Source organism: Leopardus geoffroyi, chromosome B3 (assembly GCF_018350155.1).
Source record: "Leopardus geoffroyi isolate Oge1 chromosome B3, O.geoffroyi_Oge1_pat1.0, whole genome shotgun sequence".
Taxonomy (NCBI): Eukaryota; Metazoa; Chordata; class Mammalia; order Carnivora; family Felidae; genus Leopardus; species Leopardus geoffroyi.
In genome coordinates, this window is record NC_059337.1 from 103,040,529 (window position 1) to 103,060,232 (window position 19,704).

Sequence of the window (19,704 nt, forward strand, 5' to 3'; positions counted from 1 at the left end):
ATGTGTAGATAATGTGTTTTATAAATACTAATTCTAGAGAAGTACACTTAGGACAAGGATCTTAGAACTCACATGCTCTTCAGTTCTCTGCTTAATGTGTACTATAACAATGTTAATGCTAAAAGAAGTCCAGGGATCCTTGAGTCTTGTGGTTTCATAGTGTTTTGACAGATGGCCAGGGTATATGTTTGTGATGAAGAAGTTTATCTGAAATTTAAAAAGGACAAAGCATTTATTAAATGGTCTCAACGGAGTTTTGAAAATAATGAAAATAACATATAAACTATAGAAGAAAAGTATTCCTGAAACATTTGTACTTTTTTTTTTAATACGAAATTTATCGTCAAATTGGTTTCCATACAACACCCAGTGCTCATCCCAACAAGGAAACATTTGTACTTTGAAATATCACTTAAAGATTATGCTTGAGGACATTGTCTAGATATATCATTACCCTATATTCCCAATTATTTCCTAAACATTGTTTGCATATATATGTGGGAAGCATCCCATTAAGAGTGATGGAGCAGTTTGTATATGTTCAGAATTGTCCAGGGAAAACCTCTGTGAAACATGTGTAGATTAAATGGTGATATTCAAATAATATTGGACAGTGGTATCAACTAGTGCTGGAAAATATTAAAATTGGAAAGAGAAAAGATGAAATTCTATTACTTGCACGAAAATTATGATGTATCAAGCAACTAGGTACAGAAAAATATTACCCACAAATATTTCATAAGATTAAATATTTATTATAAATTAAAATAAATTTTTTTAATGTTTATTTTTGAGAGAGAGACAGTGTGAGCTAGGGAGGGGCAGAGAGAGAGAGAGAGAGAGAGAGGGAGGGAGAGAGAGAGAATGAATCTAAAACAGGCTCCAGGCTCTGAGCTTTCAGCAAAGAGCCTGATGCGGAGCTCGAACTCAGGAACTGTGAGATCATGACCTGAGCTGAAGTCGGATGCTTAACCCACTGAGCCACCCAGTGCCCTTTATTATAAAAACAAAAAACAAAACGAACAAAACACACTCTTCATGCCCAAAAGCTTTTTTAAAAAGGTAGGAAGATAGATTTCCATATGTGTGCGGAAGTTTTTATCTTTAGCCAGGAGACATCAGACTTTAATTTTCAAACTCTTAAAGTTCTTCCTGTTAAAAGTAGGAACAAAGTGTAAGGAGGCTTCCTTCCTCCACTTTTAATGTTGTTCTGCAAATTTTAGCCAGTTCAGTAAGATGTGCCATGGAAATTACAGGCATAACTTTTAGAAATGAGACAATACCTGCAAGGAACAATGACTGATTTTTGTACCTAGAAAGTGGAAGGAACTCCGTTAAAAACTATCATTTGCAGTAAGAATTCGGCAAAGTACAAACATAAATAAAGATTAGTAGTTTTCCTTGGGCACTAATTAAATGTGAATGGATTTTTTAGTTAAAACAGGAAGACAATGAGAACTAACTAAAATATAAAGGATATAGAAGAAGTTTTCAGATAGTGTTAGGAGATACGCTACACACTTTCAGATAACTTAAATGATTTACTGTAGAATAATATTGAATTGCTACTGCTTAATTAGAAGTGTGTTTTTACTTTATGTTAAATAATAAAATAGGAATTTAAAGCCAAATTGACTTGGTGTTAGATATTTGAAAATAACTGCATTTCTCATTGAACTTAAATGTGTGTACATGTTATTTAATTACTCTGCTATAAAACCCTGAGTAATTCTAATTTTGTTGAACTTAAATTGCAGTCTTGGTAGATGAACCCCTTATTCATGCAACTGCTTATATTCCTTTGATGGATAATGCCGATTCAAATCCTGTGCTGGATAAGAGAGATGCTATTGATCTAATTAAACCTGACCAAGTAGAAGGAATCCAGAAAACGGGGGCTAAAAAATTGAAGACTGAAACTGATAAAGGTAATATGCAGCATGTAGCAATTTGTATTGAAGAAACACGTTTTTGAGTTCTGATGAAGTTGAGTAAATTTTCTCATAGAAACAATGAATGGTAAAAGAATTATAGAATCTTTGTAATAAAAGGTTTATTGGTAATTTTCTAGTCCAACCTGCTAAGTTTTATGGGGCCAGACCCTTGAATTTGACTTGCCCAAGAGTTCACAGCTATTTTGCTGTCTGATGATTTTTTCTTATGCTATGGTCTCCTGTGAGGTTTCTGTGCTAATTCACAACCACCGTTCATTACTATTTTACTTTTTTAATAGACTTTTTTTTTTTTTTTTTAAAGAATAGTAGTAGCTTCACAGCAAAATTGAGTGGAAAGTACAAAGAATTCCCATACCTTGCTCTCACACACACACATAACTGACTTTTTAAACTTATGATGTTGCTGAACTATTAAAGCCTTGGGCTTCTCTGGGTCTAATGGTTGGCAGTTGGTTTTTAAGGAAAGGAAGTTTGTGCTTTATGTAAGAGCCCCCGAGGAAATTGAGTGAGTCAGGGGATGCTTGATGCGTGGATTTTTTTAAATGTCAGGATTGTTTGTATATATTTGGTATTTGTAAAATAATGTTTCCTTTTTTAAAAATTCTGTTTCCTTTTTATAATTATCTTCATGCTTATTTTATCACGTGTAAGGTTTGATTTGTATATCATGATTATTAAGGTTAAATGAGAATATTTGTGAACATACTTGGTACAGATACTAGCATACTAGACATTGGAATGATTTTTTTTTTTTTAAGTGAGGGCATACTGGCACTTTAGTATTCTGTAGTTTGATTAAATTTTAGTTAATATAATTGTTTCATAGTATATTAAAGATGATAAACACTTTTTCTCTCTTGACTGGAGCATTTTTTAGTTGTCTGATCTGCAATATAAATCTGTTTTCTCTTGGTATTGACTTTCTGGGTCAAGAATTCTTGATGCTTACCTTTGCTGAAGTTATTACTTGTGTCTCTTAAATGCCAATTCTTTTCTTTTTTCTTTTTTTTAAGAAAATGCTGAAGTGAAATTTAAAGATTTTCTTCTGTCCTTGAAGACTATGATGTTTTCTGAAGATGAGGCCCTTTGTATTGTAGACCTGCTAAAGGAGAAGTCTGGTGTGATACAGGATGCTTTGAAGAAGGTAAGCATGTTTTTTATTATGGGCATGTTTGAGAACAGTGATTAGAAGTTCACCAAATAAGACTTTTGCTAGAGTAATAAATTCATATTCCCATCATTTATACTCCAAAGCACATTTATACTCCAAATCACATTTAAAAGTTCTGGAATGGCTTCAGAAGTTATTTTGTATATCTATACTAATCAGTACACTTATTTAGTCAGGTGTCTGACAAAAGTGAAGTGCTTATAAGTAAGATGATTTATAGGGCTTTAAAGTCATTTGACACTTAACACTGTACCTTGCTTTGCTCTGCTCTGAAGGGAAGGGAAGGCGATTTCTGGATAGAATATATGGAATGTTTTTGTGACTGAAGATAGCACACTTCAGAGAACTTGGGAATCTTTGCTGTTTTGTGTGTGTGTATGAAGTAGCCTTCTAAAATAAGTGATTTGGATGGTAGAATCGCTGCTATGATGGACTAAAATTTGTAAACAAAAAACAAAACAAAAAAAAAACAATCCATGGAGTTAATACTTAATTTCTCATGGGTCAGGCTCACTACATTATCATGTATACTATGTCATACTGGAAAGGTGACAAGTTTTCAAATGTTATTTGTGTGAGGTAAGATGACACGGTATCTGATAGTCAATATTAGATGTGGACTTCGCTATTCTTATTCTCAGCACGCGCGCGCGCACACACACACACACACACACACACACACACACACACACACCCTCATTTAAAACAATGAGTGGCTTTCATTTTTTTTTTTTTTTTTTAAATTTATTTTTGGGACAGAGAGAGACCGAGCATGAACGGGGGAGGGGCAGAGAGAGAGGGAGACAGAGAATCGGAAACAGGCTCCAGGCTCCGAGCCATCAGCCCAGAGCCTGATGCGGGGCTCGAACTCACGGACCGCGAGATCCGTGACCTGGCTGAAGTCAGACGCTTAACCGACTGCGCCACCCAGGCGCACCTCATTTTTTTTTTCTTAAAGAGCACTCGAGTCCAGGCTATTCCCCTCACCTGATTACCTTTAGTAGTCTCCTATTTGTTGTTTCCGTATCATTTCCCTATATAAAGCTAATCTGAATTCCCAGTCTAAATTGTTCTCTCTGCTATTCTTTCTCATAACCATCTGGGCTTTTTTTGCCATAGCATTTATCGTAGCATATTAAGGCTGCTATACCTCCAAGTATCTATTGACAGTGAGTTTTACAAGTCTGGCATTTTACAGTGTAGTATGCTTGTTGGACGGTCTCCATGTGGTGCCAACAATGGCTTAGTGTAAGCAAGGTGTTCCAGGGTAATCAGGGTGAGTGTTGTAACTGTGTGACTTTGGATACAATATCTGATTATTCTGTTGCAAGAAACTTTCTTGAAATACTTGACTGAAGAATTTGTCCTTTGATTTATTTTAATCGGCTAAGTATATCTATCTTAAAGGGTTTCTTAGTTATTTGTGGGGATAAGGGAAAAGCCTTCAGCTGAAGTTTTTGTGTTACTACCCAGTGTCTGAAATTACTGCTTTTTAAAATTGAAAATAATTGCTTTTAGTGTTCTCTTCTAAGGATGTTGGTAGTGACTTAAGGGGGCAAGAGTAGTTATTTTATTGTCTGAGATAGCTTTGAACTCTAGAGACTGGGGGGGTAAATCAGCCTCCCCTTGGTAGTTGTTTTAGGCAGGCCAAGGAAGAAGTTGGGGACTGTTAAAGGTAGTGTTTTGAAATAGACTATTTTGCAGCTTCACTTTTTTTCCCCATCTTTGGAACTTTTTGTTCCAAAATCTAATTATTCTGTGTTTCTCGTAGAGTGGTTCTGTTCTCATCTCCAGGGACGCAGTGTCTTTGTAGGTCCCCAGTATTTGCAAAAGTAAATTTAGTTTCTCCCTCTTCCTGTCATAGGAACTGTCTTGGTCAGACCTTTTAATAGATATCAAGTTTCCAGGTACAAGTAAATCCCCACCCCTAATACTGCTCCAGAGGAAGGGGGAAGATAAATGCAGGATCACCAGCATAGGATGGAAATGGAGGAGTTAGAGGACCTGCTGGCCAGTTAGATGAGGTAGCTAAAGAAGAGTCTAGAATGAATGCTTGTTTTTGCTCTTGAGTAACTTGGTAAATTGTGGTGACAATGCTATTTATGAACACTTTGCAGAGGAGGAGAGAGTAGAGGATTGTGAAAAATTTTGTGTAGTTGTTTTAGGCATCCTTTGAATCATTGAAGTAGATATATTCATTTCACAGTTGAATATGTATTTCTCTGGAGTTGAAAAAAAGATCATAATGGGTGTGATTTAGGAAAATACTCCACTATCAGCAATACACATGGTGGATGTGTGCTAGACTAGAGAGGGAGTGCTAAGAAAATTCAAGAGTGAACCCTGAGAAACACCAACATTTAAAGGGCAAGGAAAGCCACCACAAAGGATACTGAAGAGGAGTAGGAGGAGAAGCAACACCAGGGAGACAGTGGAATCACAGACACTTAGGGATGGTAGAGAGTTCACCAGTGAGGGGAAAAGTCAACAGTGACATGCTTTAGAGAGATGAAGGATGATAAGGACTGAAAAATTGGATTTGATATCATCAGTGAAAGTTTGATTGAAGTATTAGACTGTAGATAATCAAATGAATAGGAAAGGGGACAGTGTCCACCCTGAATACCTTAGATGGGAAGGGGAAAACAGTAAAAGCTAGAGGGGTTGCAGAGTTGAAGAGATGTCATGTGTTGTATGTGTGCCTGTGCGTGTGTGTGCACGTGTGTGCACATGTGCCTTATGTTTAAGCTGCAGGATACTTGTGTTTTATATTAGAGTTAATATCCTGAGTTCTAGAGTCAGATTTCCTGGATTCATATCTGAGTTCTGCCACATTGAGATTTGTTTGGCCTTAAGTTACATAACCCCAGTGTCTCACTTTCCTCTCCTCCCAAGTGGGAATGATAATCAGGTTTTGAATATTAAATGAAATAATACATAGTAGGTGCTTAGAGTTCTTAGCATACAGTAATTGCTCAAAAATGTTAACGGTTAATGTATTAGTAAGAAAATATTTGATTTGATTATTTTAGTCAGTCATTCTTGGTGTTGACCTTTAAATGTATTTGCCTCAATTATGTGATTTTTCAACTTTGAATTGTTAACTCTTCTGACTCTATGCTATATAATAGGAGGTTTGCCTACTTAAAATTTTTTCGTACCCCTTCTCCTTTTTCCCATTCAACTTTTGTTAGGGATAGCATTTGTTTGTCAGATACTTACAACATTTAATGTTTACTTTGTGTCTATAATTTTCATGTTTTAGTCGCAATTCTGCAGGTTAATGGTGGGTTCAAAGCTTGATAACAGTTCTTTTGCCATGGTGTCTGTATTTGTGTCTTGGTTGGCTGAATTTATTTTTCCTGGAATTTCTTCAGGAAAGGCTCATAGAAACTATATTTCCCAGGTTGTGGCAAGTTAAAATGCTTTTTTGTTGTCATTATAGATGAATGATAATTTGATGGGGTATGATATTTCTGGGTTTCACTTTCTTGAGAATTTTCCTACTTGCTTTACCATTCTTTACTCAGCTGGATAGAGGTCTAAGAACACACTGAATTTTGTATTCTTTTCATGTATTTTTGTCAGATTACTCTCACAATAAAAACATCTTTTGGGCAACCCACCCAGATGTTTATTTTTTGAACTTTTCCAGTGTCTACCCTACCGTACAAACATCAAGGGATTCATTTTCTTTTAAGTTCAGCAGGAAATTTAATATGGTTTTGGCCTTGACTCCTGTGTCCTCTGTATTTCTTAGGATAAAGCATATCTTTTCAGCCATGAGATTTATCCCTTAAAATAATTGAAATAATGGGTATCAAGTAAGCATATACTAAATCTTTGCCTATTGTCTTTGTGTTTCATATTTTAATCCTAAGAGAAAAGCTTTTGGTTTATTTCTACTTCTTCTTCTTTTTTTTTTTTTTTTTTTACTTCTCTTCATCCTAGACTCTGTCTCTTAATATATTCAGCGGCCTGTCTTTTTTTGTTTTCTACTTCTAATTGGATTGTATTTCTGGGATAGTGTTACTTTTACTTCCAGTTTGGGTTTTGCTGGCTCATACTTCATCTCATTCTGTGGTCTTTTCTTTGAGCTTTTCTTGTGAACTTTATTCTTTACTCTTGATTTCCAGAAATGACTACTATAAGATTTTTTAAACTCACAGTGATTTTTTTTTTTTATCACAATTTTTGTCTGCTTTTTGACAATCTTTTTTGGTGATTTTTCTTCACTTGTCATTTGTTTTTTTGTGTTTTCTTTTTTCATGTATCTTGCATAGACTTTTTTTTTTTTGTCTTAAAAAATTTTTTTTTAAGTAATTACTTTGAGAGAGACAGAGACAGGACGAGCAGGGGAGGGGTGGGGGGTGAGGGAAGGGAGGGAGGGAGGGAATCCCAAGCAGGCTCCTTGCTGCCAGTGCAGAGCCAGACATGGGGCTCGAACTCCTTGAAACTATGAGATCGTGACCTGAGCCAACCAAGAGTCGGATGCTCAACTGACTGAGCCAGCCAGGTGCCCCGACTCTGTTTTCTTTTTGATCAGTACTCCTCTTTACACTTGATCTTAGCCAAAAGGCCGAGAAGTGATCAGTACTCCTCTTTTAATGAGGGTGTTCCTGTTGGATAAACTCTGTGCCTGGAGATTGACAGTGAAGGACCAATGCTAAGTGCTGTTCTTTTCAGGCTGTGTGTGAAAATAAGTTCTTTTAGCCTTTCTGTCTTACCAGATAAAAGACTTCACTACAGAGTATCACTATGAAGAATTTCTCCCAACTCTGCCTCACTAGCTGCTTTCTTTGAGTAAAGTTTGTATGATTTCTTCTTCATTCTTACTTCCTTTGCTTCTTGAGATCTCCTTCCAAGAAGACTCCTACCTTCTGTCTTTGTTCCTGATGTCAAATGGAAGATAATTGGTTTTTCCATATGCTGGTTGATTGCAGAGAACTAGGCACCAGGGCACTTCTGTAGTCTTGAGTATATTTTGACAGGGTTGTGGAGCACCTGTGTTTGATCTCCATACTTTTGGCAGTCTTTTCTGATGTTATGCTTTGACATTACAGATGATTGTTTCATTTTGGTTGTTTGTATTTTGGTTTCATATTCCTCTTTTGATCTTGTAGGAGGAGAAGGGAGAGATTGCAATCTTGACTCTGGGTTTAAAACTAGAGTCCTATAATTCTTTGTAGAAAATTTATTTCTTGGTTGATATGTATCCTATTGTATGCCTCAGAATATAGAATGATGAAGTGAATCATGAATCATGAATGATACTTCACTGACCAGGATTTGGCAGTCATTCTACTTTATATGTAATTGTGAACTCTGCATTGGCCCAAGAACATTTGATATTAGATGCTTCATTTTCATTAGCTCATGTTAACTATTACTAATTCTGTATTGATTTCTCTACTGTAGTCAAGTAAAGGAGAATTGACCGCACTTGTACATCAGCTTCAAGAAAAAGATAAGTTACTTGCTGCTGTGAAGGAAGATGCTGTTGCTATGAAGGATAGGTGTAAGCAGTTAACTCAGGTGAGGACATTTTTATATTTAAGGGATATATGTTCTGAATCAGAAGCAGTGAAGGACTTCAGAAACCATGTATAATTACAGATTTAATTATTTGTGTAGTAAATTTATACCCAGTTAAAGTCAATTTCTTATACAGTTGTGGTGGTGGTATCTCACTTCGTCATGTTGTTAAAGCCTGCGGTTGAATTATGAATTTAAAGTAGCAGTGCTTCTAGATACATTAATTTAAAATAACAGAAACATTTGCTCACTGGGGGCATGTTTCATTTGGATCTGACTTAGAATTAGTCTCTAAGGAAGCACAGAACTAACTAGGTGTGATCTTGTTTAAATCCAGTAGAATAAGTGTAAAACTTATACAGATAATTTATTTATAAAGGTTTTTGTGATAAATATTGGTAACTTTTAATCAGTGAAATTCTTTAAATCCCAGAATTTTACTCCAGGAGGGGGGAAAATCTTTAAAAAACTGTGTTAAATAATATAGATTTCCAGTTATAAATCTGTTCTGGGGATGTAATGTACAGCAGTATAACTATAGTTTGTAATAGTATGTTGTATATTTGAAAGTTGCTAGAAAGTATATCTTAAAAGTTCTTATCATGAGAAAAAAAATTATAACTATAATGGTGATGGTGTTAACTAGACTTAATGCGGTGATCGTTTTGCAATGCGTACAAATCCCAAACCATGTTGTATACCTGAAACTTTCATAAAGTTCTATGTCAATTATATCTCAAAAAGAAATTATATAGACTGAGAACATAATTGAAATTCTATAGAAAATGTGGTTTTATTCTTCCTGAGGTGCTTGTTTCTCCTTTTAGGAATTCAGTACGGTACATGAGGTTTGTATTACTCACAAAACTGCTTGATGACATTAGGATGGCCTCATTTGAATATAAAGCCTTTTAGGTGAATTTGAACTAAAAAAAGTTAATGGAAACACTTGGTCAGATTAAGATTAATCAAAGATTAATCAAAGTTACTAAAATAAGCATGTTTCTTTAAGATTAGAAACCTTAGTATAGTTTTATGTGACTATGATTTTTGGACTGTAATCTAAAAATTAAAAAGCTATCCACTTTGTGGTAATTCATTAAGCTATACACTTAAGATATATATGCTTTCTTCCTAAGCATATAATATACATCAGTATAACACCTTGCAGATGTATGTGAACTCTTAAGGGGAGCCATTAAGACATAAAAGTTTTAAATTTTGTCAGTTTCTTAGAGGAGGGTGTATAAATTGATCATTCTTGCAAATAAATTAAAGTTGGTTGGCTCTTGGGGTGCTTGGGTGGCTCAGTCAGTTGAGTGTCTGGCCTTGGTTCAGGTCATGATCTCTCAGTTTGTGAGTTTGAGCCCCACATCGGTCTTGGCTGCTGTTAGTGCAGAGCCTGCTTCGGATCCTCTTTCCCCGCCGCCCACTCCCCCCCCCCCCCCCCCGGCCCCCATCACCCATGTGAACTCACTGTCTAAAATAAAACAGAAAGAGTTGGTTGGCTTTTACTTTGATGATTAATATTCTAGGAGTTCATGATAGTTGCAACGTAAAATGAAATCACCCTTTTGATTTGACTTGGGAAGACAATAAAACTTTGAGTTCTGATTTTTTACTTTCCCTTATTCCAAGCTTCCGTTTTGTTGTAAGCATGTCTTCCTTATCTTTTCTCCTAGGAAAGAGACTTCTTTTTTTCCTCTGCTAGATTTTTTTTTTTTTTAAGCTTCTTTCTAAACCACCCTAAAAGAGAGCTAGTACCTGTGAATAATAGAGAATTAACTCTTTTGCTTTAAAACATCTCTTCCAATAAATAAATAAATAAATAAATAAATAAATAGGTAGAAAGAAAGAATGAATGAGCTATTCTTTCTTCTTATCAAGTTAGAATGTAGAATTTATTCTAGGTTGAGCTCTTTAGCTCTTAGACCAGAAAGTATATCTGGAATAAGAGTAAACAGAACAGCAAAGTGTTTGTGAAGGAATTGGTGTAAAGGTAGATGCAGGTAAATGCAGAAGACAATTTCTTTTTTTTTTTTCTTTCTTTTTTTAATGTTTATTTTTGAGAGAGACACAGAGTGTGAGTGGCGGAGGGACAGAGAGAGAGGGAGACACAGAATCTGAAGCAGGCTCCAGACTTTGAGCTTGTCAGCACAGAACCTGATGCAGGGCTTGAACCCGCGTACGGTGAGATCGTGACTTGAGCTGAAGTTGGATGCTCAATGTCCCTGACAAATTTTGTTTTAAACCTTTGATCTTAGGGGTACCTCATCTTGATTTCAGCTCAGGTCGTGTTCCCAGGGTCATGGTATAGAGTGCCACATGAGGCTCTGCACACGGCAATGAGCCTGCTTGAGATTCCCTCTTTTGCTCTCTCCCCCTCTCCCTCTCCTCTGGCCCTTTTCCCTGTTCGCGCGTGCTCTATCTCTTAAAAAAACCAAAAAACACAAAAAAACTGATCTTAAGCATGTAGTTACTTAAAAATTCATCATTGTTTTATTGACATAATTTTGCTGATGCTAAAAATGTCTTTATTATAAATTATGGTACTTATTTTTTTAATAAAATGTTTTCATAATTTTTTTTCTGGTTTATTCTAGGAAATGATGTCAGAGAAAGAAAGAAGCAATGTAGTTATAGCAAGGATGAAAGATCGGATTGGAACGTTAGAAAAGGAACATAACGTATTTCAAAACAAAATGCATGTCAGTTATCAAGAGACTCAGCAGATGCAGATGAAGGTATATTTTTACTTTTTAAAAACAAAATGAAATTTTGCATTCATTTAACTAGGAAACTTTAAATGCCTACTATGTGCAAGGCAGCGTGTTGGCTATGGTACTATAGCTAAACTGGCTCCCTACGTGTAAGTAAACACCTTTTCTAGGTGCAGATGAGGAAGAAGCTGGAAGGTGACATGTAAATATACTCCATTACAATATTGTAGTCCCCCCTCCTTATTCCTTTTCACTTTCTGTGGTTTCAGTTACCTGTGGTCAACTGAAGTCTGGAAGCAGATGATCCTCCTTCTGACATAGTGTCAGAAGGTCAGTAGTAGCCTAATACTATGTCATAATGCCTATGTCATTTATCTCCCTTCTCATCATGTAGGCATTTTATCATTTCACATCATCACAAGAAGGGTGAATTCAGTATAATAGGATATTTTGAGAGGGAGAGGAACACCTTCATGTAACTTTTATTATAGTATATTATTAAAGTTCTGTTTTTAGTTGTTAATCTCATAACTGTGCCTGATTTATAAATTAGTGATATGTGTGTGTAAGGAAAAACAAAGGATACCTAGGGTTTAGTATTCTGCAGTTTCAGGCATCTGTTGGGGGTCTTGAAGGTAGGTATTCCCTGTGGATGGGGGGATTACTGTAGAGGTAACCAGTGGGCGCTTTGGAACCATTGGGAGGAAAGGTGGAGAAGAGAAAGGTTATAGAGCAGACTTGTTAGAAATGATATGTAAACTGTATTGAATGTTTTGAAACAATCAGGCATTATCAGAGAGTGAAGAAATCGGCACTGGGTTATTACTTGGTGTGATTCCTTAGTTCTGTCCTTAGAGGTGATGGGTCCATGGGTCTGTGTTGGGGTCCAGGATGGAACTTTTTAATGCGTGCTACTCAGGTGTTTCTGATAGAAATTGCCCAGTGATAACAGTTTTTGAGAAATGCAGTAGCAGTTGTGTTTGGAAATCAGTACTAGAATGAGGAGAAGGTCTAGAGATATAAATAGAGGCCCTATCTTAAAGGGGCTTGTATACTGAAAGACTGGGGAGCCGCTAAAGGAGTTTAAGCAACTCAACAGTGTGATTTTATTAGCAGGTTTTTTTTAAGTTTGTTTATTTTGAAAGGTAGGAAAGTGCATGAGCAGGGGGAGGGGCAGAGAGAGAGAGAGAGAGAGAGAGAGAGAGAGAGAATCCCAAACAGGCTCTGCGCTGTCAGCACAGAGCCCGACTTGAACCTGTAACTCACAGATCATGACCTGAGCTGAAATCAAGAGTTGGATGCTTAACTAACTGAGCCGCCCAGGAGCCTCAAGTATTTTTAACTATTACTCTGGTAGAAGTGTGAAGAGTGGAATAAGGAATAATTGGAGGGCTTTTGCAGGAATCCAAGTCAGAGAACAAGGGCCTGAAATCAGATGTTGACAGTGAGAGGTTGAGTTTGAGTGATACAGAAGAGTTAGTAGATGGGGCTTGGTGATGGAATAGAGAGAGCAAGAGAAAAATTATAATGAAGGATGACTCCTAAGGTTTTTGCCTAAGTGACTTAATCTCTTGTTACTTTCACCTGTCTTCTTTCAACATTACACAAGGTTCAGTTCTTACTGTCTTTTCCACATATTGATCATTTTCATGATTCCAGTTAGCCTGGACCCATGGTTGGTTGATTGGTTTTTTTTCTCTCTCTCTTTTTAAGATTGAAATACCACTTTTACTATTGATAAAGAGGCTATTGAAGAACATGGTTTGGGTCTGCTTGTCTGGTGATCTAATAATATTTCCCCTAATTGAACTCTCTGACCCAATGATTTTTTAAATTATTTCCATTACTAGTTGATGCTTCAAATTTGGAAGCTCTTGTCATCACCTTAAATTTAACATATGTCTAGAATCAAACTCTTGCTTTTGATGAAGTTGTTTTTATTTTCTAATATTTGAGGCATCATTATCCTTATGCTTGAATCCTTTGACTTCTCTCTCTTGTCCAGTTCATAGTTTGTTCTGAAATCTTAAAGATAATTTAGTTCTAGGTACTCTTGCATTCAGTTCTTAGCTATTACCTTAGTTTATTGTTTCATACTAGTATCATTATAGCCCCTTTTTAATAGGTCTCTCATTTCCATTTTAACATGTAATAACAGGTTTTTGTTTGTAAGATACTATTCTAATCACATTGCTAGTCTGCTGAAAATTTTAAAATTAATCTTTACTGTTATCTAAGTCCCAGTGTTTTCCATGGAAATAAACTAATAGCAAAAAAGTAGTGAATGAATCTGTGGTCCAGTTCTTACCCTGTCCACTGCTCTCTGCTTTCATTTGGCCCAATCCTCTCTCTTTCCAAACCCCAGCCATTTGAGATCTTCTTTCCCATTAATAAATAGTTCTTCTTATTGAAGAACTGATTTTCCTACTCTCAAGGGATCTTTTCTGTTTCTTAATTCCTACTTCCTAGTCATTGGAAATTAGTCAAGTACTTACAGCACCATCTTTTATTGAGGATGGAAGGTGATTTCTCATTTTTCTTTCCTTCTCTCTCTCTTTTTTTTTTTTTATTTAATTGCATTTAGAAGCCAAGATATAGGTTCCATATGAAAAGTTCTCTGAAAAATAGAAGCATATACTTTAATTTCTCTTAACTGAATAGGTTTACTTAAAATTATTAAGATTATTTCACATTCTAAAATAAGGCATATCCCTATGGGAATATAAGACTCAGTGTTCTTTATCTTTTGGTCCTGTAGTTGCGAAATAAGAGGCCATAATATTTGAGTAGATTTTTGTGTGATAAATTTGCCATCTATTTGGTTATAGCTCAATCTGTAACTTAATATAAATATGTTGAACATATTTTCAGTTTTTATTTTGATTACTTTTGATTACTAAGTAAATACTAAATAAACTTTTGATTACTAAAATCTTTCATTACAAATACTGCTAACCTAAAATTGATATAGGTTTAAGATAGAGTTAATTCTATATGAGTCTGTTGGGTAGGAACAAAATTCAGTGTCTTATTTCTCAAACATCTCTACATGTATTTATTTTACATTTCCAGTATAAGAGCAGCAAGCATCTACTTGCATTCTTGGGTGTTGTGGCAGCTTGTATTGACTTTGCATTCATCACTATCAAAATATAATTCTTCCCTTAAACTTCTTTATATTTATTTGAGAAGGATGGTTCAGACTTCATTCTATTGATGCTTTTTACATTCTCATCATAATAAAGTTTCTTTTAAAAGTTAGCTTTGGCAGTTATTGTTTCTAAATCTTATGTTTGTAAAATAATTTTAGTTCCAGCAGGTTCGTGAGCAGATGGAGGCCGAGATAGCTCACTTGAAGCAGGAAAATGGCATATTGAGAGATGCTGTCAGCAACACTACAAACCAACTAGAGAGCAAGTATGTTTCCAAATGCTTTATTTTTAATTGAATGGCAGAATATTTTCATTAAATGGCAGATATTTTCTTGAGACATCAAAATGTGTTTGATAGTAATTGGTTAGATATCTGTATTTTACATGTTTTTAAAATGAATTAATTTTCACAATTTTTTTTGCTATGTGAAGAACTTCTTCAGCTAAACTATGTGATAAATACAATGCTGGCGCAATGGAACATTGTCTACAAATTTGAGACTGCATTTATAAGTTTTAAAACATCTATCCCCTTTAACAGTAGTTCTCAAACTTTATTATTCTGAAGAGCATCTGACATGTTTGTCAAAAGAGCATATTCTTGAGTCCTACCTCTAAAAGATTATGATTCACTGGCTCTGAGGTAGAGCCCAGGAGTCTGCATATTAAGACACATTCCTTGTGATAGTGATGAAATTGGCTCTGGGCCATACTTTGAAAACCTGTACCTTGGAGAAGACTAGTAGCATGCTTACAAGAATAAGCACTCCGACTGATTTTAATAGATTTTCATAACACCAGTTTGAAGGTGACAATGTTGACTTATGTTCATGAATGTGTGGTCATCCATTTCTCTTGATTATTTTATGGTGATTTTGGAATCTGTGTAATTGTTACCAGAGTGATTCAGAGATGATACTCAACCAAACTTCATTATTAGTAGTTGCTTACAACTTTTCTGTTTTGGTTGGCTATAAGTGGAATTACTAACTCAGAAAAACTAATAGAAAATATGTTTTGTTTGTTCTTTTTATGTGTTTGTAATAATAGAAGGTTCCTAATCCAGTTACTGTTTTCAGGCAGTCTGCTGAACTAAATAAACTACGCCAGGATTACGCTAGGTTGGTGAATGAGCTAACTGAGAAAACAGGAAAGCTCCAGCAGGAGGAAGTCCAAAAGAAGAATGCTGAGCAAGCAGTTACTCAGTTGAAGGTGACATATTCCCACCTTTATTTATTACTTCATAAATAATGTAGATATTAAACTTAGGGACCTAAATATAAATATGTATGTAGGTTTGAGAAACGTAGGTTGAGTCTTAAAAGTCTAAGCACTCTGCCTGTATAGAAGCTTGTGCATTAATGAAAGAACTGAATATAGGCTTGAGTTTCAGGTTGTAGACTGTCTGAAGATAAGAAAAATGAAATTTGCTGATCGACAGATATAAGCCGAATTTCATCTTGTATATAGAAGTTAGGTTCATAAGGGTGAGGCAAAAACCATGTAGTTAAAATTACCTTCAATATCACTTATCCATAACTTGGACTTTTCAATAAGTTCCATAGAAACTGTTTTTCTTCTGGCATTGGAATGGATGATTTTCCTTTGCTTTAGCACAAGACCAGGAAATGCTCCAGTAGCTTTCACTTGAGCCATACTACATAGAAATTCATAGTAATTCAGTTGAGTCAGTTTCTTTAGATACCAGAATGGTACTTAGTATCATGAGAAGGTCATGCTGAGATGTGATACATGGGGTTGCTCAGGCTACAGAGGAATAGATTTGTTCCTTTTGTATCTTATAGTGTATGTACATTGAATAGAATGATGAGAAGTGTCCTTTCTTCCTTTGCGGGGAGGATTTGTTGAACATATAGTTCAATTTGTGTAAAGTCAAATGTATTAGATTCTTAGGTCTTGGGTAGAATTCTTCCTGATAGCAGTTCCAGAGTAGGAGGGGTTAAGAGGGCTTTGACAATAAATGAAGGTGGAAAATAGTGCAGTTTTTATTTTTTTGAAGTTTTCAAAAAAACAGAAGTCCCTGTGGGGGATTGATAAAATTGTCCTTTCTTTTATTTAAAATTTGTCTTGCTGGTGTGTTTGCTGCTGGAACTTAGGAATATGGAAGTTCTGTATGGATATGGATAAGCATATAAATGATGCTGAAGGTTATAGTCATCATTGAACTCTTGTGCTGTACCTCAAAATAGGAATTTTAGGTACCTACTGAGATTTACCAGTAAAGATACCATCCTGTCTTTGGATAGCCAGTTGGCTGAAGAAGTAAAAATGGATAGCTAAATGGATCAGATCTATACATAGTAGTAGTTATAGTTATCTATCCGCATTCAGTTTCTGTAAATGCTGCATATTGGAGGATAGAATGGCTGTGGCTGATAATATCTTTGCAGAAGTCTGGGCATATCTGCTTGTTTTAGTAATGTAGGAGATGATTTGTTGGAATAGGTGGTTTTATGACAGGACTAAAGATAGAGGATGCTTTGTTTTTTTAATTTGAAGGTTTGTGATTGTGCTGACTTACCCTTTTTTCAGGTTCAACTACAAGAAGCTGAGAGAAGGTGGGAAGAAGTCCAGAGTTATATCAGGAAGAGAACGGCAGAGCATGAGGCAGCACAACAAGGTAAGGTGAAAAGGTATTCATGTAAATTTAGTATATAGTCCTGCTTAAAATCTTCTTCCCTCTGTATATGAAGAAAGAATAATCTGACCTTTTTGTTTAGGCCAATAAAAATAGCTTTTATACTTTCAGAGTACCTTTATTTCTTTAAGAGTTCTTAGAATTTTAAAATAAACTCTACTAGCTTTATCTTGAAACATTGAGTTGCAGATAAAATTATAGTTTCTAAGGTAATAGTAACCTAGCTGTGTGTTTCCTATCTGAATTTATTCCCTTTGGTTCCTTGATTACTTCTTTATTTTTCCTTTGTAACGGAGGACTCACTTCCTGTATGGTGGGGGAAAAAAAGGCATTACCATTCCAAATAATTGACTTAAAACAGTCTACTTAAATGTTAACTTTCATTACATATTTATTTTTTTTAAGTTTATTTATTCTGAGGAGAGAGAGAAAGACAAAGCAGGGGAGGAGGCAGAGAGAGAGGAAGGGAATCCCAAGCAGGTTCTGTGATGGCGGCACAGAGCCCGACGCGGGGCCCCATCTCACAAGACGTGAGATCATGACCTGAGCCAAAATCAAGAGTCAGACGCCTAACCGACTGTGCCACCTATGTGCCCCTCATTACTTATTCTTGATTTGATGAATCCATCTGGGAGGTAATGGAGCTTGTATTATATGTATTATTCGTCTCTATTACTCCTTTTCTCCCACAAAAGAGGCAGTGAGCTAGTTAAATACAGTTCTAAGCAATAGGGTAGGTCATACGGACTTTTGGCTTTTTAGACCTTTGGTTTCCTCTGATTCCATACACCTGGCACCCCTCCACCTCCCTATTTCCCTTTGGCTCAAAATAAATATACCCAAGCTATTTAGAGGCCTTTTTCTTTATATATAAAATTTATGTTTATGTTAAGATACATTAGCTTACTTTTATTTATTTTTATTTTTTTAATATAATTTGTCAAATTGGTTTCCTTACAACACCCAGTGCTCATTCCAACAAGTGCCCTCCTCAGTGCCCATCACCCACTTTCCCCTCTCCCCCACTCCCCATCAACCCTCTGTTTGTTCTCTGTGTTTAAGAGTCTCTTATGGTTTGCCTCCCTCCCTCTCTGTAACTTTTTTTCCCCCTTCCCTTCCCCCATGGTTTTAAGTTTCTCAAGATCCACATATGAGTGAAAACATATGTTATCTTTCTCTGACTGGCTTATTTCACTCAGCAGAATACCCTCCAGTTCCATCCACATTGCTGCAAATGGCAGGATTTCATTCTTTCTCATTGCCAAGTAGTAGTATTCCATTGTGTGTATAAACCACATCTTCTTTATCCATTCATCAGTTGAAGGACATTTAGGCTCTTTCCATAATTTGGCTATTGTTGAAAGCGCTGATATAAATATTGGGGTACATGTGCCCCTATGCATCAACACTTTTGTACCCCTTGGGTAAATTCCTAGCAGTATTAGCTTACTTTTACAGTTACATTTCGTCAGTGAAGCACACATGAATTTTGATAAGAATTGTAGCTGTAAACTATGTATCTCTCTATAAACTATGTATGTCACTGTAAACAGTAAAGCTTCACTCTGACTAGAAGCAGTCACTTTTGCTTTTAGTATTTTCTGTTACTTTTGCTTTTAGTATTTTCTGTGATATTTCTAAATAAGCATATTATTTGTACTTACACTGTTATCTCTTAATAGGCATCTGTTGACTTTGTATTACAGGAAATGAGGACTCAGCACTCCCACACCATTCCTCCCACCTTCCCAACATTCTACCAGTAATGGCTGTGCATTCTTTTTGATTATATCAGCATTCACTGTTTGCATCATTAGGACTTTGTGACTCAATCCTGAGCCAAGATAAACATTAAAACTGCAATTCTTCTCATAAACAATATTAATTTCCTAGAGCTTATTATTGCTTTATGTTTTTAACTTGTTTGATCCTCTTATTTAAAATTTTACCTGTGGTTATACTCCTCTTACCATCTTCCCTCTTCCACCTTCACAACATATGAAGTGTACTGGAGAATCTTTTCAGTTTTTTGGGGGATATCCCTCTGGAGTCCTCTATCTTCCCGTTCCAGTACTTGTTGTTTTCTAGGTTGGCTCCATGACTGTCTTCTTGAGACTGCCTATTGTTTGAATACTCTGTCACCGCCATCTTTCTTGCTTTCCTCTCTCGTTTAATAGCATATCTTTTAGTAGCATAAGAGTATGCCTTTAAGTACATTTGTTGAGGCTTTGCATATCTGAAAATGTTTTTATTCTTTCTACCTTCATGCTTGATTGGTAGTTTGGATGTAGAGATCTAGGTTATAAATAATTTTCCCCCACAGAAATGTGAAGGCATTCAGTGTTTTAACTTTTACTATTGCTGGTAAAGAAATACTGTGCTCTTTCGAGTTCTAATCCTGGATATGACCATTATATGTTTAATTATCAAGAGTTCTTTTTTGAGTTGTGTTTCATTCTGTTACTAGTGTCTTGTTAGGGCATTAATAGATTTTCTTAAAATGTGATACGTA

The 19,704-nt window shown here is 35.7% G+C and overlaps 1 protein-coding gene and 1 long non-coding RNA gene across 11 annotated transcripts in view; one reads left to right on the forward strand and one right to left on the reverse strand.

Annotated features, from left to right (window-relative positions):
- Positions 1 to 18,947, reverse strand: LOC123583886. Its single transcript, XR_006705023.1, has 2 exons — positions 18,857 to 18,947; positions 1 to 207 (listed from the first exon to the last, which is right to left on the reverse strand). It is a non-coding gene; the product is annotated as an uncharacterized LOC123583886 (long non-coding RNA).
- KTN1 (kinectin 1) overlaps positions 1 to 19,704 on the forward strand; it is a 109,468-nt gene that overhangs the window by 40,217 nt on the left and 49,547 nt on the right. For all 10 annotated transcript variants that reach the window (XM_045451050.1, XM_045451054.1, XM_045451055.1 and 7 more), the window contains exons 4-10: positions 1,758 to 1,928; positions 2,969 to 3,099; positions 8,545 to 8,661; positions 11,265 to 11,405; positions 14,692 to 14,798; positions 15,613 to 15,745; positions 17,087 to 17,174. In XM_045451050.1, the coding sequence (XP_045307006.1) occupies positions 1,758 to 1,928; positions 2,969 to 3,099; positions 8,545 to 8,661; positions 11,265 to 11,405; positions 14,692 to 14,798; positions 15,613 to 15,745; positions 17,087 to 17,174 (888 nt within the window). The remainder of the gene's footprint in view (positions 1 to 1,757; positions 1,929 to 2,968; positions 3,100 to 8,544; positions 8,662 to 11,264; positions 11,406 to 14,691; positions 14,799 to 15,612; positions 15,746 to 17,086; positions 17,175 to 19,704) is intronic.